This window comes from Oncorhynchus clarkii, chromosome 6 (assembly GCF_045791955.1).
Source record: "Oncorhynchus clarkii lewisi isolate Uvic-CL-2024 chromosome 6, UVic_Ocla_1.0, whole genome shotgun sequence".
Taxonomy (NCBI): domain Eukaryota; kingdom Metazoa; phylum Chordata; class Actinopteri; order Salmoniformes; family Salmonidae; genus Oncorhynchus; species Oncorhynchus clarkii.
Genome location: NC_092152.1, coordinates 88,716,188 through 88,739,346, shown reverse-complemented (window position 1 = coordinate 88,739,346; position 23,159 = coordinate 88,716,188). Strand labels below are relative to the sequence as shown.

The 23,159-nt window shown below is 49.5% G+C and overlaps 1 protein-coding gene across 1 annotated transcript in view; it reads right to left on the bottom strand.

The window, feature by feature from the left end:
• Positions 1-23,159, bottom strand: part of LOC139412480 (otogelin-like) — a 116,023-nt gene that overhangs the window by 28,419 nt on the left and 64,445 nt on the right. Inside the window, exons 29-43 of the mRNA XM_071159270.1 lie at positions 22,978-23,134; positions 22,663-22,689; positions 22,222-22,389; positions 13,452-13,730; positions 11,185-11,302; positions 9,488-9,567; positions 8,045-8,648; positions 6,937-8,002; positions 6,231-6,843; positions 5,428-5,804; positions 4,828-5,352; positions 3,830-4,007; positions 3,355-3,503; positions 2,873-2,962; positions 1,656-1,842 (exon numbers count right to left, since the gene is read on the bottom strand). Of these exons, the coding sequence (XP_071015371.1) occupies positions 1,656-1,842; positions 2,873-2,962; positions 3,355-3,503; positions 3,830-4,007; positions 4,828-5,352; positions 5,428-5,804; positions 6,231-6,843; positions 6,937-8,002; positions 8,045-8,648; positions 9,488-9,567; positions 11,185-11,302; positions 13,452-13,730; positions 22,222-22,389; positions 22,663-22,689; positions 22,978-23,134 (4,618 nt within the window). The remainder of the gene's footprint in view (positions 1-1,655; positions 1,843-2,872; positions 2,963-3,354; positions 3,504-3,829; positions 4,008-4,827; positions 5,353-5,427; positions 5,805-6,230; positions 6,844-6,936; positions 8,003-8,044; positions 8,649-9,487; positions 9,568-11,184; positions 11,303-13,451; positions 13,731-22,221; positions 22,390-22,662; positions 22,690-22,977; positions 23,135-23,159) is intronic.

Sequence of the window (23,159 nt, the reverse complement as noted above, 5' to 3'; positions counted from 1 at the left end):
CAATATATGGCCCCTACTCAATCGATGTCTATGGCTCCTTCTCAATCTATGGCCCCTACTCAATCTATGGTCCCTACTCAATCTATGGCCCCTTCTCAATCTATGGCCCCTACTCAATCTATGGCCCTTACTCTATCTATGCCTCCTTCTCAATCTATGGCCCCTACTCAATCTTTGGCTCCTTCTCAATCTATGGCCCCTTCTCAATCTATGACTGCTTCTCAATCTATGACTCCTTCTCAATCTATGGCCCCTACTCAATCTATGGCTCCTACTCAATCTATGGCCCCTTCTCAATCTATGACCCCTACTCAATCTATGGCTCCTACTCAATCTATGGCACTTACTCCATCTATGGCACTTTCTCAATCTATGCCTCCTTCTCAATCTATGGCCCCTACTCAATCTATGGCCCCTACTCAATCTATGGCGCCCTACTCAATCTATGGTCCCTACTCAATCTATGGCCCCTACTGAATCTATGGCCCCTACTGAATCTATGGCCACTACTCAATCTATGGGCCCTACTCAATATATGGCCCCTACTCAATCGATGTCTATGGCTCCTTCTCAATCTATGGCTCCTTCTCAGTCTATGGCTCCTTCTCAATCTATGGCCCCTTCTCAATCTATGGCCCCTTCTCAATCTATGGCTCCTTCTCAATCTATGGCCCCTTCTCAATCTATGGCCCCAACTCAATCTGAATGGCTATAGCAGGTGAGGTCCTATGGTACGTCCCAAATGGCACCCTATCCCTAGTGCACTACCTTTGACCCCATGGCCGGGGCAAAAGGAGTGGTATAAATAGGGCATAGGGTACCACTTGGGAAGCACACTACAACCAGCCTCCATACCACTCCACTTCAAATGGATGCCAGTGTCCTGGTAAACCAAATGGCATTGTCCTGGTAAACTATATACCAGCATCCTGGTAAGCCACATACCAGTGTCCTGGTAAACCACATACCAGTGTCCTGGTAAACCAGATATCAGTGTCCTGGTAAACTACATACCAGTGTCCTGGTAAACTACATACCAGTGTCCTGGTAAACCACATACCAGTGTCCTGGTAAACCACATACCAGTGTCCTGGTAAACCACATACCAGTGTCCTGGTAAACCACATGACAGTGTCCTGGTGCCACATGACAGTGTCCTGGTAAACCAGATATCAGTGTCCTGGTAAACCATATACCAGTGTCCTGGTGCCACATGACAATGTCCTGGTAAGCCACATGCCAGTGTCCTGGTAAGCCACATGACAGTGTCCTGGTGCCACATGACAATGTCCTGGTAAGCCACATGCCAGTGTCCTGGTAAACCATATACCAGTGTCCTGGTAAACCATATGACAGTGTCCTGGTAAGCCACATGCCAGTGTCCTGGTAAACCATATACCAGTGTCCTGGTAAACCATATGACAGTGTCCTGGTAAACTACATGACAGTGTCCTGGTAAACTACATACCAGTGTCCTGGTAAACCACATACCAGTGTCCTGGTGCCACATGACAGTGTCCTGGTAACCACATACCAGTGTCCTGGTGCCACATGACAGTGTCCTGGTAACCACATACCAGTGTCCTGGTGCCACATGACAGTGTCCTGGTAGACCACATACCAACGTCCTCATAAGTTCTAACTACACAACATACCACAGAGGCCCATGGTGGGCAGTTTGCTGTTGTAGCTCTCTGTCTCGATGACCAACATGCCCGTGCTGTGGAACCACTGCAGCTTCAGGCCCGCTGGCGTACGGATCAGATACATGTTGCCGGTGTCCAGGATCTCAAAGCCAAACTTCTTGAACCTCGGCTTGGCGTACCTCGAGTTCACATACAGCTGACAAAGAGAAAAGAGGTGTCAAAATCCTATATGTTGAGGGGTACTGTATTGTCTAATATAGATAGGCCTACGAACACTACTGTGTGTGGCAAGTTCATTAACATCTCATCCCTTTTTATGTCTAGGATCAACTCTTTCTACTTGACCTTGACTTTGATTCTGTCCGTAGTTAAATTGGTGAATAAAGGGCTAGTTAGACCGAGAGAGATGGGAAAGATGAAGAAGAGATAGGAAGAGATGAAGAAGAGATAGGAAGAGATGAAGGAGAGATAGGAAGAGATGAAGAAGAGATAGGAGGAGATGAAGAAGAGATGAAGAAGAAATTAGGAAGAGATGAGGAAGAAATAGGAAAAGATAGGAAGAGATGAAGAAGAGATGAAGAAGAGATGAAGAAGAGATTAGGAAGAGATGAAGAAGAGTTAGGAAGAGATGAAGCAGAGATAGGAAGAGATGAAGAAGAGTTAGGAAGAGATGAAGAAGAGATAGGAAGAGATGAAGAAGAGATAGGAAGAGATAGGAAGAGATGAAGAAGAGATGAAGAAGAGATAGGAAGAGATTAGGAAGAGATAGGAAGAGATGAAGAGATGAAGAAGAGATGGGAAGAGATTAAAAAGAGATAGGAAGAGATGAAGAAGAGATATGAAGAGATGAAGAAGAGATAAAGAAGAGATGAAGAAGAGATAGGAAGAGATGAGGAAGAAATGAAGAAGAGCTGAAGAAGAGATAGGAAGAGATGAAGGAGCGATAGGAAGAAATGAAGAGGCGATAGGAAGAGATGAATACGAGATGAAGAAGAGATAGGAAGAGATGAAAAAGAGATGAGTAAGAAATGAAGAAGAGATAGGAAGAGATGAGGAAGAAATGAAGAAGAGATGAAGAAGCGATAGGAAGAGATGAAGAGGAGATAGGGAGAGATGAAGAAGAGATAGGAAGAGATGAAGAAGAGATAGAAAGATATGAAGAAGTGATAGGAAGAGATTAAGAAGAGATAAGTAGAGATGAAGAAGAGACGAAGGAACAGACTGACCCTCCTCTGCAGTCTGTTGATGACCAGGTGGTTGGACTTGTGGGTAATGTTCAAAACCACTAGACACAGGTTGGTGAAATTCCACAGCAGCTTCGGATGGAAACAGAAAAATAAATATTAAATATACTTTTTTATTTTATTTACAAAGGCTAAGAATCTCGAATAAAAGGGATTAAAGTCATATACAACTACTCGACATGTGAATGAATAATGATAATTTCCTGAGAATTTTACATTATATAGGGGTGTAAGACAAGGATGTCCTTTATCACCATATTTATTGATTATCGCCACTGAAATACTTTCTGCAAAGGTACTGTAGCTACAGTATAGGGCCTCACTGTGTCTGAGGCGGCCATTTTGGGGAAACCGGCGTTACAGTTACCTACTGTAAATTCTATAGCTTCATGGCCTCACTTTCGCTGAGGCAGCCATTTTGGGGGCACAAGCGTTACAATGACCTAATGTACCCTCATCCTCACCGTGTCTGAGTCAGCGGGGCATTCCTGGACCACGATGCTGACGGTCTCGCTGGGCAGCTGGGTCACAATGTAGGAGGTAGCCTTGTAGATGGCCACGCTGTTACCATCAAACGTGATCACGTTCAGGTCGGGGAACACTGAGCAGCGACCTGAAGGAGACAGGACAACACCGGCAAGAAACAGGACATTATGACTGAGAAACGCCTGACGGGGAGGGTGTGTGTGTGTGTGTGTGCGTCAGTGGAGGCTGGTGGGGGGAGCAATAGGAGGACGGGCTCATTTTAATGGTTGGAGTGAAATAAATTGAAAGTTATCAAGCACATCAAGCATATGGAAACAACCTGTTTGACTCCCTTCCTTTTTATTCCATTCCAGCCATTACAATGAGCCCATCCTCCTATAGCTCATCCCACCAGCCTCCATTGGAGTGCGTGTCTACTACTGTGAACGTGTGTCGCCTAGCAGTTGTCCTCACATGGGCAGTCCCACTGCGGGCAGCACTTGTCCCCGTTGACCAGGATGGCGAAGCCGAGCAGGCCGCAGTTAGGAGGGGTGGAGTTATACAGACAGTTCTGGGACATGTTGAATCGGACCAGCTGGCCGCTCACACAGAGGAACTTGGTACACTCATCTATGATCTCTGAATAGGGAGGCTGAGACAGGGAAGAACAACAGTTACTACCTGAACAGATTGAACAACATGTGTTGTAGAGTTTCCTAATTGAAAACAAAGATTAGATGAAGACATCGATGAGAGAAACCATTGATGAGAGAAACCACGTACGAACAAGTAGCTAGAAGACTGCAGAGCGTTAGTAAATAAGGTAACAGGCTGAGACGACTGGGCCTACAGAGAGGCCTGGACTTTTCAGATAGTAACAAATATTATATATATATATATATATACATATGTATTGATTTAACGAGGCAAGTCAGTTAAGAACAAATTCTTATTTACAATGACGGCCTACACCGGCCAAACAATAACCTGGATGACGCTGGGACAATTGTGCACCGCCCTATGGGAATCCCAATCATTGCCGGTTGTGATACAGCTTGGATTCGTAACCAGGGTCTGTAGTGACGCCTCAAGCACTCAGATGCAGTGCCTTAGACCGCTGCGCCACTCAGGAGTCCCATGGAGCCTACATTGAGCCCCATGGAGCCTACATTGAGCCTCAGGGAGCCTACATTGAGCCCCATGGAGTCTACATTGAGCCCCATGGAGCCTACATGGAGCCCCATGGAGCCTACATTGAGCCCCATGGAGCCTACATTGAGGCCCATGGAGCCTACATTGAGCCCCATGGAGCCTACATTGAACCACAGGGAGCCTACATTGAGCCCCATGGAGCCTACATTGAGCCCCATGGAGCCTACATTGAGCCCCATGGAGCCTACATTGAGCACCATTGAGCCCCATTGAGCCTACATGGAGAAGAGAGGAAAGGAGAGAGGACTTGGTCTACTCACAGTGCACATCCTAGTTGAGGACACTGCCATGGATGTAGTAACCTCTGCCGTAGTTCCAACACGCTCTGTCGTGGTATATGGCGATACTACCGATGGTGACGCGGTTGTCTCTGATGTGGTGTACGGAGACACAGGTGACGGCGATGGAGTCTTTGGTGCAGTGGTGTCTACTCCGTCCACCCTCTCTGGCTCTGGGGTGGAGGTCGGGGTGGCCGTGGGGGGCAAGGCGGGGACTGAGGGAGCTGCTGTCACATCTGGTGTGACCTTTGGCGTGACCTTTGGTGTGACCCCTGGAGTGGCTGCGACCTCTGTAGAAGGAGTCATTCTGGTTGTGCTCTCTGTGAATGCTGGAGTATCCCCTGTCTCTCTAGTGGTGGATGGTACTATTCCTTCTGGTGTAGTAGTGGTGGATGTGGATGGTTCTGTGGTCGCTCCTGTGGGTCCTGTGGGGACGGCGGTAGATTCTGTGGTTCTGGCAGTGGTGACTGGTTTGGTCGTGGTACGAACGGTCATGGTTGGAACAACCTCTGAGACGGTAGCTGTGACCAGGCTAGGAGGAGCGACCGTAGGGGGACCGGGTCTGGTCGTCGCTGTCGGAACCCCTGGAACTCCCAGAGTTCTTGTATCTACAGTTGCCCTAACAGTGCTCGGTCTGGCGGTGGACCTCACCGTTGTGGCAGTTCTGGACGTCGTCACGGGAACCCTGCCTGTTGTTGTCCTGCGTGTTGTTGTCATTGGTCTGTGGGTGGTCTTGGAGACCACTTTAGAAGTAGGAACCACTCTGGTAGTGACTCTCTCTGGGTGGCTAGTGGGTCTGGGGACTGACGTGGTGGAGGTGGAAGAGCTGGTTGTGGTTACTGGACCAGACCAGGAAGAAGTTGGTTCTTGTGTAGTTGTTGTGGAAGTAGTAGACAATACTTCCACCCTTCCTGTATCGGGAGGAACGCTAGTAGTCTCTGTTAGCGGTCTGATGGTCACTGGGCTGATGGCAGTGGTCACTGGGACACCAGGTACAGGTGTGATGGTGGTCGTATGGACACCAGGTAAAGGTGGGACAGTGGTCACTGGGACACCAGGTACAGGTGTGATGCTGGTCGTATGGACACCAGGTAAAGGTGGGACAGTGGTCACTGGGACACCAGGTACAGGTGTGATGGTGGTCATATGGACACCAGGTACAGGTGTGATGGTGGTTGTATGGACACCAGGTACAGGTGTGATGGTGGTTGTATGGACACCAGGTACAGGTGTGATGGTGGTTGTATGGACACCAGGTACAGGTGTGATGGTGGTTGTATGGACACCAGGTAAAGGTGGGACCGTGGTCACTGGGACACCAGGTACAGGTGTGATGGTGGTCGTATGGACACCAGGTAAAGGTGGGACAGTTGTCACTGGGACACCAGGTACAGGTGTGATGGTGGTCATAAGGACACCAGGTAAAGGTGGGACAGTTGTCGTGGGGACCGTTGTGGTGAAAGATAATGCTGGTTCCCCAGGTACACCAGGCACGGCCGGGGGTTCGGGTGTCGCAGGAGGTCTCTCAGTCCTGGAGGTTGAAACTGCGCCGGTTGAAGTCTCGGGCGGAGCTGTGGTGGTTTTGGCAGTGGTCGTCATGGTAACTGAGGTTGTGGTGGTGACGCCTGGCGCTGTAGATGAAGCAACGTGGTGAAGTGAGTCAGTGGTGGTAGTGGAGATGACTTGGTGTGGAGAGACGTCTACTTCTGTACTGACCGCAGGTTTCACTGGGACCTCAGGTGTGATCACCCTCTCTGTGCTAGAGACAGGGCTAGAAGGAGTGGTGGAGGTTTCGCTGTGGGGGGGCCTCCAAGGCTCCGTGGTCTTCAGTGTGGTGGGGGGCTGGATCGTTACGGTCCCTACAGCCTCTGGTGGACCTAGCACGGTCGTGGTGGTCTCTGTGTGTGACACCGGTGATACAGGTAATGTGGTTGTGGTTGGGACCACTGCTTCTGTTGTGGTCGAGATGGAAGGAGAGGTGAAGGTGGTCGTGGTGGTCTCTGTGTGTGACACCGGTGATACAGGTAATGTGGTTGTGGTTGTGGTTGGGACCACTGCTTCTGTTGTGGTGGAGATGGAAGGAGAGGTGACGGTGATCTGGGGGGACTCTGTGGTCGTTACCAGAAGGTCTGGAGGTTTGGTGGTCGTTGTTGTGGTCCGTACGGTCGGGGGACCGGTAGTAGGGGTCAGTCTCCAGTCCACAGCTTCGGTCAGGTGTGCGGTTGCGGTTGTGTGTTCTGTAGTTCTCTCTGTGGCTGAAACAATGCCAGACCACGAGGTCCTTTCAGTGTAGGCTGTAGGTGTTGTTGTCAGTTGAGATGTTGTTACCGTGTCTATGACAATCACAGGTGTGACTACAGTCGGTGTCATGGTTATACGGGTCGTTGCCAAGGGTTCCGCTGTTGCCGTTGAGACCGGTGCTCTCGTCGTTTTCTTGGTTGTCGCCGGCTGTTCTGAGGTCGGACCGGTTGATATTGTTGTTGTCGTTGGCAGTATGGGAACAGCGGTGGTAGTCGGTAGCTCAGGAACTGGAGTTGTGGATGTCCTCAGCTCTGTCGGGGAGGCGTGAACGGTCTTCTCTGTGGTTGCCGTGAAAACAAGTGGTGGTGTTGTCTTCGGGCGTGTGGACGGTGTAGTTCTGAGAGTAGTGAAAGGGGTGACTGGTGAGGTTGATACCGTGCTGGGTTTTGAAGTGGGTTCTGGTGGTGGTGGTATTGTTGTTGTTACGGTGTGAACGGTGGAGGTCGGTGAGAGAGAGGGTACTGTGGTATCGGCTGTAGTCGATACACCAGGAGAGAGGACTTTGATTGTTGATGGCTCGGTTGTCTCCACAGTTACAGGCTTTGTGCTTGTCTCTGTGGGTGCACCAAGGGTGGTTATAGAAGCTGTAGTACTGGTTGTAGTCCTAGTTGTAGTCCTGGTTGTAGTCCTGGTTGTAGTCCTAGTTATAGTCAAAGCTGTGTCCCTGGGTGTCTCTGAGACTGTGGTTGGACGTGGACTAGAGGTGGTTGAGACTGGAGTCACTGTGTCTCCTGGACGTGTGGTGGCCTTGGTGGTCACACTGGTGGGGGTGACTGGTACTGCAGGCAAGGCGCTGGTCTGAGTAGGCCCCACGGTGGAGCTTATCCAGGGGCCCATGGTAGTGGATGGTGGGGGGCTGGTGAATGTGGTGTCTGTAGTTCCTGGGCGTAGAGAGGGCCTGGTGGTGGAGGACGTGAGCCAGAACAGAGCTGTGATAGAGAAGGGGACCTGGCTGGTCCTCTCTGTGCTGGGGCCTAGGGGGCTGGGTGTGGAGCTGGGGGCCCTGGTCGTCCTCTCTGTACTGCCTTCTGTAGTGGAGGGTAAGGATGGAGATGTCTTCACTGTAGATACAACCTCCACCACCTCAGGTCTGACTGTGGTGGCCAGGGATGGAGTTGAGGGTGTTGATGCTGCACTGGTTCCCTCTGGAGTCGGTACGGCTGAAGAGGTGCTGGGCAGAACCACCTTATCGGTCACTGTGGTCGGAACCTTAGCAGAGGTGGTCAGAGCATCCAAAGCAGAAGTTGAGACAATAGGAATGGTGGTGGTGGTGGCTGCAGTGGTGGGGACTGTGTCTGAAGGGGTGGTGGTGTAGGGAGGCTGGATGGAGGTGGTGGTGAGGGGGGCAGGGGGACCCGGGGTGGAGCGTGCCGTGGAGAGGCCAGGGCTAGCCGGGCTGCTCCTAGTGGTGGTTGTGGTGGCTGAAGGAGTGACAGCTGCAGGTGTTGACTCAACACTGCTGACAGTAGTAATGGGCTGCACAGCAACTGGTGGCTTAATGCCTGGAGCACAAACAATAAAACAACTGTTAGAGAAGCACTGCTGCTGGCCTAGGAGAGAGAGAGAGAGGGTGGAGAGAGAAAGAGAGAGAGAAAGAGAGAGAGAGAGTGAAAGAAAGAGAGAGAGAGAGAAAGAGACAGAGAGAGAGAGAGAGGGAGCGAGAGAGAGAGAGAGAGAGAGTAGAAGAAGAAGAAGAAGTAGAGTGATCCATTCCTCCCCTGTGGCCAAACTTCAACCACACACAGCACATGGCTCATGACCCATGTTGATGGTAGATTAGAGTGTTGATCTTGATTAAACAGATGTTAGCTGTGAATATCTCAACGTCTCAGAAATCTGATAGGACACTGTATTTATCTTGTTACTGTATGTATTCAGAGATCTTGAGGTGAGCCCAATAACACGTGCAAGGGGTATGTTTCATGTGACCTTTACATGTATGAGTGGGTTGTTGAGTCATTTTAAAAACAAGGATATCCTCTAAACCTAAATATATTTGTATCTGTCCCACATCACTGTACAAATCCAACTTTAACATAAATAGTAAATAGTCCTCAGTTACTGGATAGTCCATTTTACTTCTGATAATGTAGTCAGTTTGAGTTACCACTAGTATGAGAACTGGAGTGGGGTGGAGAGGAGTGGAGAAGAGAGGAGAGGAGGGGAGGGGAGGGGAGGGGAGGGGAGGGGAGGGGAGGGGAGGGGAGGGGAGAGGAGAGGAGAGGAGTGGAGAGGAGAGGAGTGGAGTGGAGAGGAGAGGAGAGGAGAGGAGTGGAGTGGAGTGGAGTGGAGTGGAGTGGAGTGGAGTGGAGTGAAGAGGAGAAAATGTCCTGATACTCACAGTCTTCAACATGGACACATCTCTGAGTGACCTCATCCAGCACCATGTGACCAGGACACAGAGGCAGACATCCCTCCACTCTACAGAGAAACACACAGCTCTGAATACACCTGCCAGCTACTCTTTATACAGTAACATCACATTTAATTTACAGTGTATTGAAACAAGGTTTCCAAAAGGGTCCTCTACCCATACGAGAACCCCATAGGAGAACCCCATAGGAGAACCCCATAGGAGAACCCCGTAGGACGGCCCAATAACCCTTATAGGTTCTAGAAAGAGTGTACAAGAACAATTGTGACAGATGGACAGCTGTAGAGTAGTTGTGATGAATATGATATATGTTCATCTATTAGGTATGTCCTACAATTAAAATGTTACAAAAGACTAACACTCTTCTGAGCCATGTATCAACATCTGTGGAAATATCAGATTACTGCAAAACATTTTGATCTAATATCTGAGTGTTGTTTGTACTGTATCTGACTGGCTGATTGGCTGACTGACTGACTGGCTGACTGGCTGGCTGGCTGGCTGACTGGCTGACTGGCTGACTGGCTGACTGGCTGACTGTCTGTCTGTCTGGCTGGCTGGCTGGCTGGCTGACTGGCTGGCTGGCTGGCTGGCTGACTGGCTGTCTGACTGGCTGTCTGACTGGCTGACTGGCTGGCTGGCTGGCAGACTGACTGATTGGCTGGCTGGCTGGCTGGCTGGCTGGCTGGCTGGCTGGCTGGCAGACTGACTGATTGGCTGACTGACTGACTGACTGATTACACAATAGAGCTGGAGGCTTCACATTCACATGGTGTTGAAGGTTTAGCCCCTGTCTGTGTTTGTGTACGGTTGCATCCCAAACAGTGCCCTGTTCCCTATATAGTGCACTACTTTCGACCAGGGCTTTATCCCCTATATTATTTATATCCTTCCTGTTTGGCCCTGTCCGGGGGTGTCCTCGGATGGGGCCACAGTGTCTCCTGACCCATCCTGTCTCAGCCTCCAGTATTTATGCTGCAGTAGTTTATGTGTCGGGGGCTAGGGTCAGTTTGTTATATCTGGAGTACTTCTCCTGTCCTATTCGGTGTCCTGTGTGAATCTAAGTGTGCGTTCTCTAATTCTCTCCTTCTCTCTTTCTTTCTCTCTCTCGGAGAACCTGAGCCCTAGGACCATGCCCCAGGACTACCTGACATGATGACTCCTTGCTGTCCCCAGTTCACCTGGCCGTGCTGCTGCTCCAGTTTCAACTGTTCTGCCTTATTATTATTCGACCATGCTGGTCATTTATGAACATTTGAACATCTTGGCCATGTTCTGTTATAATCTCCACCCGGCACAGCCAGAAGAGGACTGGCCACCCCACATAGCCTGGTTCCTCTCTAGGTTTCTTCCTAGGTTTTGGCCTTTCTAGGGAGTTTTTCCTAGCCACCGTGCTTCTACACCTGCATTGCTTGCTGTTTGGGGTTTTAGGCTGGGTTTCTGTACAGCACTTTGAGATATCAGCTGATGTACGAAGGGCTATATAAATACATTTGATTTGATTTGATGATTTGATTTGATATAGTGCACTACTTTCGACCAGGAATTTATCCCCAATATATTGCACTACTTTCGACCAGGGCTTTATCCCCTATGTAGTGCACTATATAGAGAATAGGGTGCCATTTAGGACGCACACGCAGTGTCACCTTGTGCTGCCTTACTTTGGAACGGTGCCACATGCCCTCCCCGAGGGGTCACTGCAGGTCCTGAAGCAGGGGCTGACACACGACTCATACCTCCACTGGCACTTAGGACCCGTAGGGGTGTCTGGACCAGGGCCTGAGGGAAAATACACATTTTACAGACAGTGTTGCACAGCAGAGTATGAAACATGGGAATAAGTATACTTGTGTTTGTGAATTTCAATCATATTACAGAGTCTGCTAGTAAAGAGGTACATTTTAAAAAAGAGGTAAATAAATTAAGTGAGTTGAGTTCTAGATCGACTATCGTCTGGACTCTGCCTAACTTCTCTGGACCTCTCCTGGTCGACTATCGTCTGGACTCTGCCTAACCTCTCTGGACCTCTCCTGGTCGACTATCGTCTGGACTCTGCCTAAGCCCTCTGGACCTCTCCTGGTCGACTATCGTCTGGACTCTGCCTAACCTCTCTGGACCTCTCCTGGTCGACTATCGTGTGGACTCTGCCTTACCTCTCTGGACCTCTCCTGGTCGACTATCGTCTGGACTCTGCCTAACCTCTCTGGACCTCTCCTGGTCGACTAACGTCTGGACTATGCCTAACCTCTCTGGACCTCTCCTGGTCGACTATCGTCTGGACTCTGCCTAACCTTTCTGGATCTCTCCTGGTCGACTATCGTCTGGACTCTGCCTAACCTCTCTGGACCTCTCCTGGTCTCCTGGTCGACTATCGTCTGGACTCTGCCTAACCTCTCTGGGCCTCTCCTGGTCTCCTGGTCGACTATCGTCTGGACTCTGCCTAACCTCTCTGGACCTCTCCTGGTCTCCTGGTCGACTATCGTCTGGACTCTGCCTAACCCCTCTGGACCTCTCCTGGTCGACTATCGTCTGGACTCTGCTTAACCTCTCTGGACCTCTCCTGGTCTCCTGGTCGACTATCGTCTGGACTCTGCTTAACCCCTCTGGACCTCTCCTGGTTGACTATCGTGTGGACTCTGCCTAACCTCTCTGGACCTCTCCTGGTCGACTATCGTCTGGACTCTGCTTAACCTCTCTGGACCTCTCCTGGTCTCCTGATCGACTATCGTCTGGACTCTGACTAACCTCTCTGGACCTCTCCTGGTCAACTATGTCCGGCATCCACTGCTGTCAGAGAGTAACCCTATCTGTTTCTGCCAGCCTGTGTGGACTCTGCTATGCTCCTAAAACAAATGGCTGACATATTTTTAGCCCCAGTAATTACCCAGCCTGCATCAGGAGCAGCAAACTGTGGAGACAGAAAGAGAGCAGGACTCTCTAGACCTCACTAACTCTAACATACATTTGGACCTGAACTATGATTCACAAATCACTTTACTAGATTATGAACAGAAATACTCTCCAAATGGTGAAGTTGTTTCTTGGATCAAATAAAAACCACCCCTGCCTAGTGTCTGACCACCCCCTCTCTGTTCTCCCTTCCCCCCAGTCGAAGACTCCGACCACTGGGCATTAGCCAGGGCAAAGCTCCTTCTCTGGAAGCCGTATACTGGAAGGGCTGGTCGGGTTTTGTTTTGGAACAGCCGTGGGCCTGGGGGGGCCTGGTCTGGGGGGCCCTGGTCTGGGGGACCCTGATCTGGGGGGGCCTGGTCTGGGGGGCCCTGGTCTGACGCTGACCTAGCACACCGCCCTTCCATCCCTCCATATCTCAACATGTCTGTGATTAAAGGCACACATCAGCCATTCGCCACTCGCCACTGACAAAATCTGTCGTTCTGCTGCGAGGTGGGAGTGTGCCGGGCGACAGCTGCAGAGGGCTTGCCATTACAGTGCTATGCAAAACACGGCTGCCCTCACAATGAGCCCATTAACGGGCTAAACGGGTGTTTTTACAAACCGAGTACGCACGCTGGTGGGGCCATGGTTAGGGGGTTGTGGGGGTTGGCAGGGTGGAGGGGCTGCAGCAGGAGGTTAGACCAGGGGGTTAGTAGCCTAAACCACAAAGTCTTTGTCTCTGAACCTCAGCTGTCAACCATCTCTGATACATACAGTAAGTATTGGGTTGCATCGGAGGGGACGAGCATAACATGGCAAAAGCTCGAGGAGTTCGACCAAAAGCTAGAAGACCATAAGAAGACCATTAAATGGTCACAAGTGGCAGTTTTAATTTAAAAAACATATATAATATCAAAATAGATGGTATAAATGGAATCTCATTTGACAAGAAAACCTTTAACTTTTCATTTACATAGCTCTTCCTTTCCCTTCCCATGTAAACTTTCCCAGACCTCCAGCCCATCCCACGTACCTGTCAGTTTGAAGAGCGTGGCTTTGCGGAATCCGTCGGTGTGTTTGTACTTCATGAGGTGAATCCAGGACAGCATGTAGTGGAGGAAGAATCCCGGTCTGGCCAAAGCCTCCAGAGAATCATAACCCTGGATCCAGGTGTCACGGTGCAGCGTGAAGGTAGCTGCGTCCCAGAATGCTTCACTCTCCTCCCACTTGGTCAGCGTGAGATGGCCGCTGCTGTCCACAGCCAGGAAGTAGTTGGGCCGATCGGACGCCTCGAACGACACCAGGGACGTGTCTAGAGGAAAAGTTGATCACCAATATAGGAATCTCAACATCAAGGATCTTTTCTGGTTAAATAAAGGTTTTTTAAAAACTATTTGAGCTCTTTACGCCTGGCTACCGTATGTGACCCAGGTCAGGCTAGCACCTTAGTGGTCAGATAAATGTAGAACACTAGGCTAGCTAAAACAGTCTAGGCTAGCTAAAACAGTCTAGCCTAGCTAAAACAGTCTAGGCTAGCTAATACTTCTAGCTGCAGTCTAGCTGATAACTCCTCCTGGCAGCCTGAGTAGCCATAACTACAGCCTGACTAGCCATAACTACAGCCTGACTAGCCATAACTACAGCCTGACTAGCCATAACTACAGCCTGACTAGCCATCACTACAGCCTGACTAGCCATCACTACAGCCTGACTAGCCATCACTACAGCCTGACTTCAATAAACCAGTGGATAGGGACTGGAAGACTTCATTAGACCAGTGGATAGGGACGGGATAGGGACTGGATAGGGACTGGATAGGGACTGAACAGGGACTGGAAGACTTCAATAGACCAGAGGACAGGGACTGGAAGACTTCATTAGACCAGTGGATAGGGACTGGAAGACTTCATTAGACCAGTGGATAGGGACTGGATAGGGACTGGAAGACTTCATTAGACCAGTGGACAGGGACTGGACAGGGACTGGAAGACTTCATTAGACCAGTGGATAGGGACTGGAAGACTTCATTAGACCAGTGGACAGGGACTGGAAGACTTCATTAGACCAGTGGACAGGGACTGGAAGACTTCATTAGACCAGTGGATAGGGACTGGAAGACTTAATTAGACCAGTGGATAGGGACTGGAAGACTTAATTAGACCAGTGGATAAGGACTGGAAGACTTCATTAGACCAGTGGATAAGGACTGGATAGGGACTGGAAGACTTCATTAGACCAGTGGACAGGGACTGGACAGGGACTGGAAGACTTCATTAGACCAGTGGATAGGGACTGGAAGACTTCATTAGACCAGTGGACAGGGACTGGAAGACTTCATTAGACCAGTGGATAGGGACTGGATAGGGACTGGAAGACTTCAATAGACCAGTGGATAGGGACTGGACAGGGACTGGAAGACTTCATTAGACCAGTGGATAAGGACTGGATAGGGACTGGAAGACTTCATTAGACCAGAGGATAAGGACTGGATAGGGACTAGAAGACTTCATTAGACCAGTGGATAAGGACAGTATAGGGACTGGAAGACTTCATTAGACCAGTGGATAGGGACTGGAAGACTTCATTAGACCAGTGGATAGGGACTGGACAGGGACTGGATAGGGACTGGAAGACTTAATTAGACCAGTGGACAGGGACTGGACAGGGACTGGATAGGGACTGGAAGACTTAATTAGACCAGTGGATAGGGACTGGAAGACTTCATTAGACCAGTGGATAGGGACTGGACAGGGACTGGAAGACTTCATTAGACCAGTGGATAGGGACTGGAAGACTTCATTAGACCAGTGGATATGGACTGGAAGACTTCATTAGACCAGTGGATATGGACTGGTTAGGGACTGATCAGGGACTGGAAGACTTCATTAGACCAGAGGACAGGGACTGGAAGACTTCATTAGACCAGTGGACAGGGACTGGACAGGGACTGGATAGGGACTGGAATACTTAATTAGACCAGTGGATAGGGACTGGAAGACTTAATTAGACCAGTGGATAAGGACTGGATAGGGACTGAACAGGGACTGGAAGACTTCATTAGACCAGAGGACAGGGACTGGAAGACTTCATTAGAGCAGTGGACAAGGACTGGACAGGGACTGGATAGGGACTGGAAGACTTAATTAGACCAGTGGACAGGGACTGGACAGGGACTGGATAGGGACTGGAAGACTTCATTAGACCAGTGGATAGGGACTGGAAGACTTAATTAGACCAGTGGACAGGGACTGGATAGGGACTGGATAGGGACTGGAAGACTTCATTAGACCAGTGGATAGGGACTGGATAGGGACTGGAAGACTTCATTAGACCAGTGGACAGGGACTGGATAGGGACTGGATAGGGACTGGAAGACTTCATTAGACCAGTGGATAGGGACTGTACAGGGACTGGAAGACTTCATTAGACCAGTGGATGGGGACTGGATAGGGACTGGAAGACTTCATTAGACCAGTGGATAGGGACTGGAAAGGGACTGGAAGACTTCATTAGACCAGTGGATAGGGACTGGAAGACTTCATTAGACCAGTTGATAGGGACTGGATAGGGACTGGATAGGGACTGGATAGGGACTGAACAGGGACTGGAAGACTTCATTAGACCAGTGGACAGGGACTGGAAGACTTCATTAGACCAGTGGATAGGAACTGGAAGACTTCAATATACCAGTGGATAGGGACTAGAAAACTTCATTAGACCAGTGGATAGGGACTGGATAGGGACTGGATGACTTCAATAGACCAGTGGATAGGGACTGGATAGGGACTGGAAGACTTCCTTAGACCAGTGGATAAGGACTGGATAGGGACTGGAAGACTTCATTAGACCAGTGGATAGGGACTGGACAGGGACTGCAAGACTTCATTAGACCAGTGGATAGGGACTGGATAGGGACTGGAAGACTTCATTAGACCAGTGGATAGGGACTGGACAGGGACTGGAAGACTTCATTAGACCAGTGGATAAGGACTGGATAGGGACTGAACAGGGACTGGAAGACTTCATTAGACCAGAGGACAGGGACTGGAAGACTTCATTAGACCAGTGGACAGGGACTGGACAGGGACTGGATAGGGACTGGAAGACTTAATTAGACCAGTGGACAGGGACTGGTGCCACTAGAGATGCTGGTTCAAGTCCAGGCTCTGGACACTCACTGGATAGGGACTGGAAGACTTCATTAGACCAGTGGATAGGGACTGGAAAGGGACTGGAAGACTTCATTAGACCAGTGGATAGGGACTGGAAGACTTCATTAGACCAGTTGATAGGGACTGGATAGGGACTGGATAGGGACTGGATAGGGACTGGATAGGGACTGAACAGGGACTGGAAGACTTCATTAGACCAGTGGACAGGGACTGGAAGACTTCATTAGACCAGTGGATAGGAACTGGAAGACTTCAATATACCAGTGGATAGGGACTAGAAAACTTCATTAGACCAGTGGATAGGGACTGGATAGGGACTGGATGACTTCAATAGACCAGTGGATAGGGACTGGATAGGGACTGGAAGACTTCCTTAGACCAGTGGATAGGGACTGGATAGGGACTGGAAGACTTCATTAGACCAGTGGATAGGGACTGGACAGGGACTGCAAGACTTCATTAGACCAGTGGATAGGGACTGGATAGGGACTGGAAGACTTCATTAGACCAGTGGATAGGGACTGGACAGGGACTGGAAGACTTCATTAGACCAGTGGATAAGGACTGGATAGGGACTGGAAGACTTCATTAGACCAGTGGACAGGGACTGGAAGACTTCATTAGACCAGTGGATAGGGACTGGAAGACTTCATTAGACCAGTGGATAGGGACTGGATAGGGACTGGAATACTTCATTAGACCAGTGGATAAGGACTGGATAGGGACTGGAAGACTTCATTAGACCAGTGGACAGGGACTGGATAGGGACTGGAAGCCTTCATTAGACCAGTGGATAGGGACTGGATAGGGACTGGAAGACTTCATTAGACCAGTGGATAGGGACTGGAAGACTTCATTAGACCAGTGGACAGGGACTGGACAGGGACTGGATAGGGACTGGAAGACTTAATTAGACCAGTGGACAGGGACTGGACAGGGACTGGATAGGGACTGGAAGACTTAATTAGACCAGTGGATAGGGACTGGAAGACTTAATTAGACCAGTGGATAGGGACTGGACAGGGACTGGAAGACTTCATTAGACCAGTGGATAGGGACTGGAAGACTTCATTAGACCAGTGGATATGGACTGGAAGACTTCATTAGACCAGTGGATATGGACTGGATAGGGACTGGATAGGGACTGGAATACTTAATTAGACCAGTGGATAGGGACTGGAAGACTTAATTAGACCAGTGGATAAGGACTGGATAGGGACTGAACAGGGACTGGAAGACTTCATTAGACCAGAGGACAGGGACTGGAAGACTTCATTAGACCAGTGGACAGGGACTGGACAGGGACTGGATAGGGACTGGAAGACTTAATTAGACCAGTGGACAGGGACTGGACAGGGACTGGATAGGGACTGGAAGACTTCATTAGACCAGTGGATAGGGACTGGATAGGGACTGGAAGACTTCATTAGACCAGTGGATAGGGACTGGAAGACTTAATTAGACCAGTGGACAGGGACTGGATAGGGACTGGATAGGGACTGGAAGACTTCATTAGACCAGTGGATAGGGACTGGATAGGGACTGGAAGACTTCATTAGACCAGTGGACAGGGACTGGACAGGGACTGGATAGGGACTGGATAGGGACTGGAAGACTTCATTAGACCAGTGGATAGGGACTGTACAGGGACTGGAAGACTTCATTAGACCAGTGGATGGGGACTGGATAGGGACTGGAAGACTTCATTAGACCAGTGGATAGGGACTGGATAGGGACTGGAAGACTTCATTAGACCAGTGGATAGGGACTGGAAGACTTCATTAGACCAGTGGATAGGGACTGGATAGGGACTGGATAGGGACTGGATAGGGACTGAACAGGGACTGGAAGACTTCATTAGACCAGTGGACAGGGACTGGAAGACTTCATTAGACCAGTGGATAGGAACTGGAAGACTTCATTATACCAGTGGATAGGGACTAGAAGACTTCATTAGACCAGTGGATAGGGACTGGATAGGGACTGGATGACTTCAATAGACCAGTGGATAGCGACTGGATAGGGACTGGAAGACTTCATTAGACCAGTGGATAGGGACTGGATAGGGACTGGAAGACTTCATTAGACCAGTGGATAGGGACTGGACAGGGACTGGAAGACTTCATTAGACCAGTGGATAGGGACTGGATAGGGACTGGAAGACTTCATTAGACCAGTGGATAAGGACTGGATAGGGACTGGAAGACTTCATTAGACCAGTGGATAGGGACTGGATAGGGACTGGAAGACTTCATTAGACCAGTGGATAGGGACTGGATAGGGACTGGATAGGGACTGAACAGGGACTGGAAGACTTCAATAGACCAGTGGATAGGGACTGGAAGACTTCATTAGACCAGTGGATAGGGACTGAACAGGGACTGGAAGACTTCATTAGACCAGTGGATAAGGACTGAACAGGGACTGGAAGACTTCATTAGACCAGTGGATAGGGACTGAAGAGGGACTGGAAGACTTCATTAGACCAGAGGACAGGGACTGGAAGACTTCATTAGACCAGGGGATAAGGACTGGACAGGGACTGGATATGGACTGAACAGGGACTGGAAGACTTCATTAGACCAGTGGATAAGGACTGAACAGGGACTGGAAGACTTCATTAGACCAGTGGATAAGGACTGAACAGGGACTGGAAGACTTCATTAGACCAGTGGATAAGGACTGAACAGGGACTGGAAGACTTCATTAGACCAGTGGATAAGGACTGGATAGGGACTGAACAGGGACTGGAAGACTTCATTAGACCAGAGGACAGGGACTGGAAGACTTCATTAGACCAGTGGACAGGGACTGGACAGGGACTGGATAGGGACTGGAAGACTTAATTAGACCAGTGGACAGGGACTGGACAGGGACTGGATAGGGACTGGAAGACTTAATTAGACCATTGGTTAGGGACTGGACAGGGACTGGAAGACTTCATTAGAACAGTGGACAGGGACTGGATAGGGACTGGATAGGGACTGGAAAACTTAATTAGATGAGAGGATAGGGACTGGATAGGGACTGGATAGGGACAGGGACTGGAAGACTTCATTAGACCAGAGTACAGGGACTGGATAGGGACTGGAAGACTTAATTAGACGAGAGGATAGGGACTGGATAGGGACAGGGACAGGAAGACTTCATTAGACCAGAGGACAGGGACTGAAATACTTTTTAATGACTGGACGTTGGGGTAGGAGGAAGCCTAGGAATCCATAGTGTTAGAAAGTGTTATTTATGGAGGAGGAAGTAGTAAAATGAGGACGGACATGGAAATGATCATTACATTAGACTGGTGTGACGAGGACTGACATGGAAATGATCATTACATTAGACTGGTGTGATGAGGACTGACATGGAAATGGCCATTGTATTAGACTGGTGTGATGAGGACTGACATGGAAATGGCCATTACATTAGACTGGTGTGACGAGGACTGACATGGAAATGGCCATTGCATTAGACTGGTGTGACGAGGACGGACATGGAAATGGCTATTGCATTAGACTGGTGTGACGAGGACGGACATGGAAATGGCCATTGCATTAGACTGGTGTGACGAGGACTGACATGGAAATGACCATTGCATTAGACTGGTGTGATGAGGACTGACATGGAAATGGCCATTGCATTAGACTGGTGTGACGAGGACTGACATGGAAATGACCATTGCATTAGACTGGTGTGATGAGGACGGACATGGAAATGGCCATTGCATTAGACTGGTGTGACGAGGACTGACATGGAAATGGCCATTGCATTAGACTGGTGTGACGAGGACTGACATGGAAATGGCCATTGCATTAGACTGGTGTGACGAGGACGGACATGGAAATGGCCATTGCATTAGACTGGTGTGACGAGGACTGACATGGAAATGGCCATTGCATTAGACTGGTGTGACGAGGACTGACATCGAAATGGCCATTGCATTAGACTGGTGTGACGAGGACTGACATGGAAATGGCCATTGCATTAGACTGGTGTGACGAGGACGGACATGGAAATGATCATTACATTAGACTGGTGTGACGAGGACTGACATGGAAATGGCCATTGCATTAGACTGGTGTGACGAGGACTGACATGGAAATGATCATTACATTAGACTGGTGTGACGAGGACTGACATGGAAATGGCCATTGCATTAGACTGGTGTGACGAGGAATGACATGGAAATGGCCATTGCATTAGACTGGTGTGACGAGGACTGACATGGAAATGACCATTGCATTAGACTGGTGTGATGAGGACTGACATGGAAATGGCCATTGCATTAGACTGGTGTGATGAGGACTGACATGGAAATGGCCATTGCATTAGACTGGTGTGACGAGGACTGACATCGAAATGGCCATTGCATTAGACTGGTGTGACGAGGACGGACATGGAAATGATCATTACATTAGACTGGTGTGACGAGGACTGACATGGAAATGGCCATTGCATTAGACTGGTGTGACGAGGACTGACATGGAAATGATCATTACATTAGACTGGTGTGACGAGGACTGACATGGAAATGGCCATTGCATTAGACTGGTGTGACGAGGAATGACATGGAAATGGCCATTGCATTATACTGGTGTGACGAGGACTGACATGGAAATGACCATTGCATTAGACTGGTGTGATGAGGACTGACATGGAAATGGCCATTGCATTAGACTGGTGTGACGAGGACGGACATGGAAATGGCCATTGCATTAGACTGGTGTGACGAGGACTGACATGGAAATGGCCATTGCATTAGACTGGTGTGACGAGGACTGACATGGAAATGGCCATTGCATTAGACTGGTGTGACGAGGACGGACATGGAAATGATCATTACATTAGACTGGTGTGACGAGGACTGACATGGAAATGGCCATTGCATTAGACTGGTGTGACGAGGACTGACATGGAAATGATCATTACATTAGACTGGTGTGACGAGGACTGACATGGAAATGGCCATTGCATTAGACTGGTGTGACGAGGACTGACATGGAAATGGCCATTGCATTAGACTGGTGTGACGAGGACTGACATGGAAATGACCATTGCATTAGACTGGTGTGATGAGGATGGACATGGAAATGGCCATTGCATTAGACTGGTGTGACGAGGACGGACATGGAAATGGCCATTGCATTAGACTGGTGTGACGAGGACTGACATGGAAATGGCCATTGCATTAGACTGGTGTGACGAGGACTGACATGGAAATGGCCATTGCATTAGACTGGTGTGACGAGGACTGACATGGAAATGGCCATTGCATTAGACTGGTGTGATGAGGACGGACATGGAAATGGCCATTGCATTAGACTGGTGTGACGAGGACTGACATGGAAATGGCCATTGCATTAGACTGGTGTGATGAGGATGGACATGGAAATGGCCATTGCATTAGACTGGTGTGATGAGGACGGACATGGAAATGACCATCGCATTAGACTGGTGTGATGAGGATGGACATGGAAATGGCCATTACATTAGACTGGTGTGATGAGGATGGACATGGAAATGGCCATTGCATTAGACTGGTGTGATGAGGACGGACATGGAAATGACCATCGCATTAGACTGGTGTGACGAGGCCTGGCAGTGACGCTGCTCTGTTTCCTCTGCGCTGCTCACCATGCGGATGCACTCTGCTGAGCCCAGGGGTCATCATGAAGAGGGACAGGAAGCCAGCCGCAGCAGGGTCTCCTTTCTTAGGGAACACTGTCCCACTGGACCTGTTGGCTGCCAGCACCGTGTCCCTCTCCCTGTAGGTCACCAGCCTGTAGGGGCCTTTACCCAGAACTACAAGACGGAGGAGAGGAACACTGTTATGAGGAATCCTTCGCTGTATGGCTGACATCGACAACGGGGCCCCAGAACTGTGCAGACACTCTGCCCCCATGTGGTTTAAACAATGAAGAGCCTTACACATTGATCATGATGAAATGTTTGTAGCAAATTCTAAAGGCGATGCACAATAAACTTCCAAGGTTCAGTCATTGATTTGATTCTTGGAGAAATTAGATGTTTTTTGTTGACAAATAGGAAGAGTTTGAGATAAGATGCTGTATGTACCTTTGTTGTAGTATTCACAATCGTAGGCTGAAAAGACAAACAGAAAGAGTCGTTAGTGGAATTAAATTATAAACTGTAGTTAATTACATGTTTTATTTACCTTTATTTAACCAGGCAAGTCAGTTAAGAACAAATTCTTATTTTCAATGACGGCCTGGGAACAGTGGGTTAACTGCCTTGTTCAAGGGGCATTTGCCTGAAAACAGAGTGCCATTTCAGATGGTCCCACACACTCCCATACCACTCATTGAGAGGGTAGTGTTCCCGGTGCCTGCCCGTTGGCCACTCATTGCCCGCTCATAGCCGCAGACTTACGGCAGATCGACGGGGATCGCCAGTCCACGGTGACACCCTGGTGACAGCATCGGTGGGCGTAGGCTGCCACGCTGGTACAGAAACACTCACAGTCCCCACCGCGACTACAGCCGCACGTATCAGCCAGACAGTTCATATAGAACCATGTCACGTCCACCTGGACAGGGGGAGACAGGAAGGAA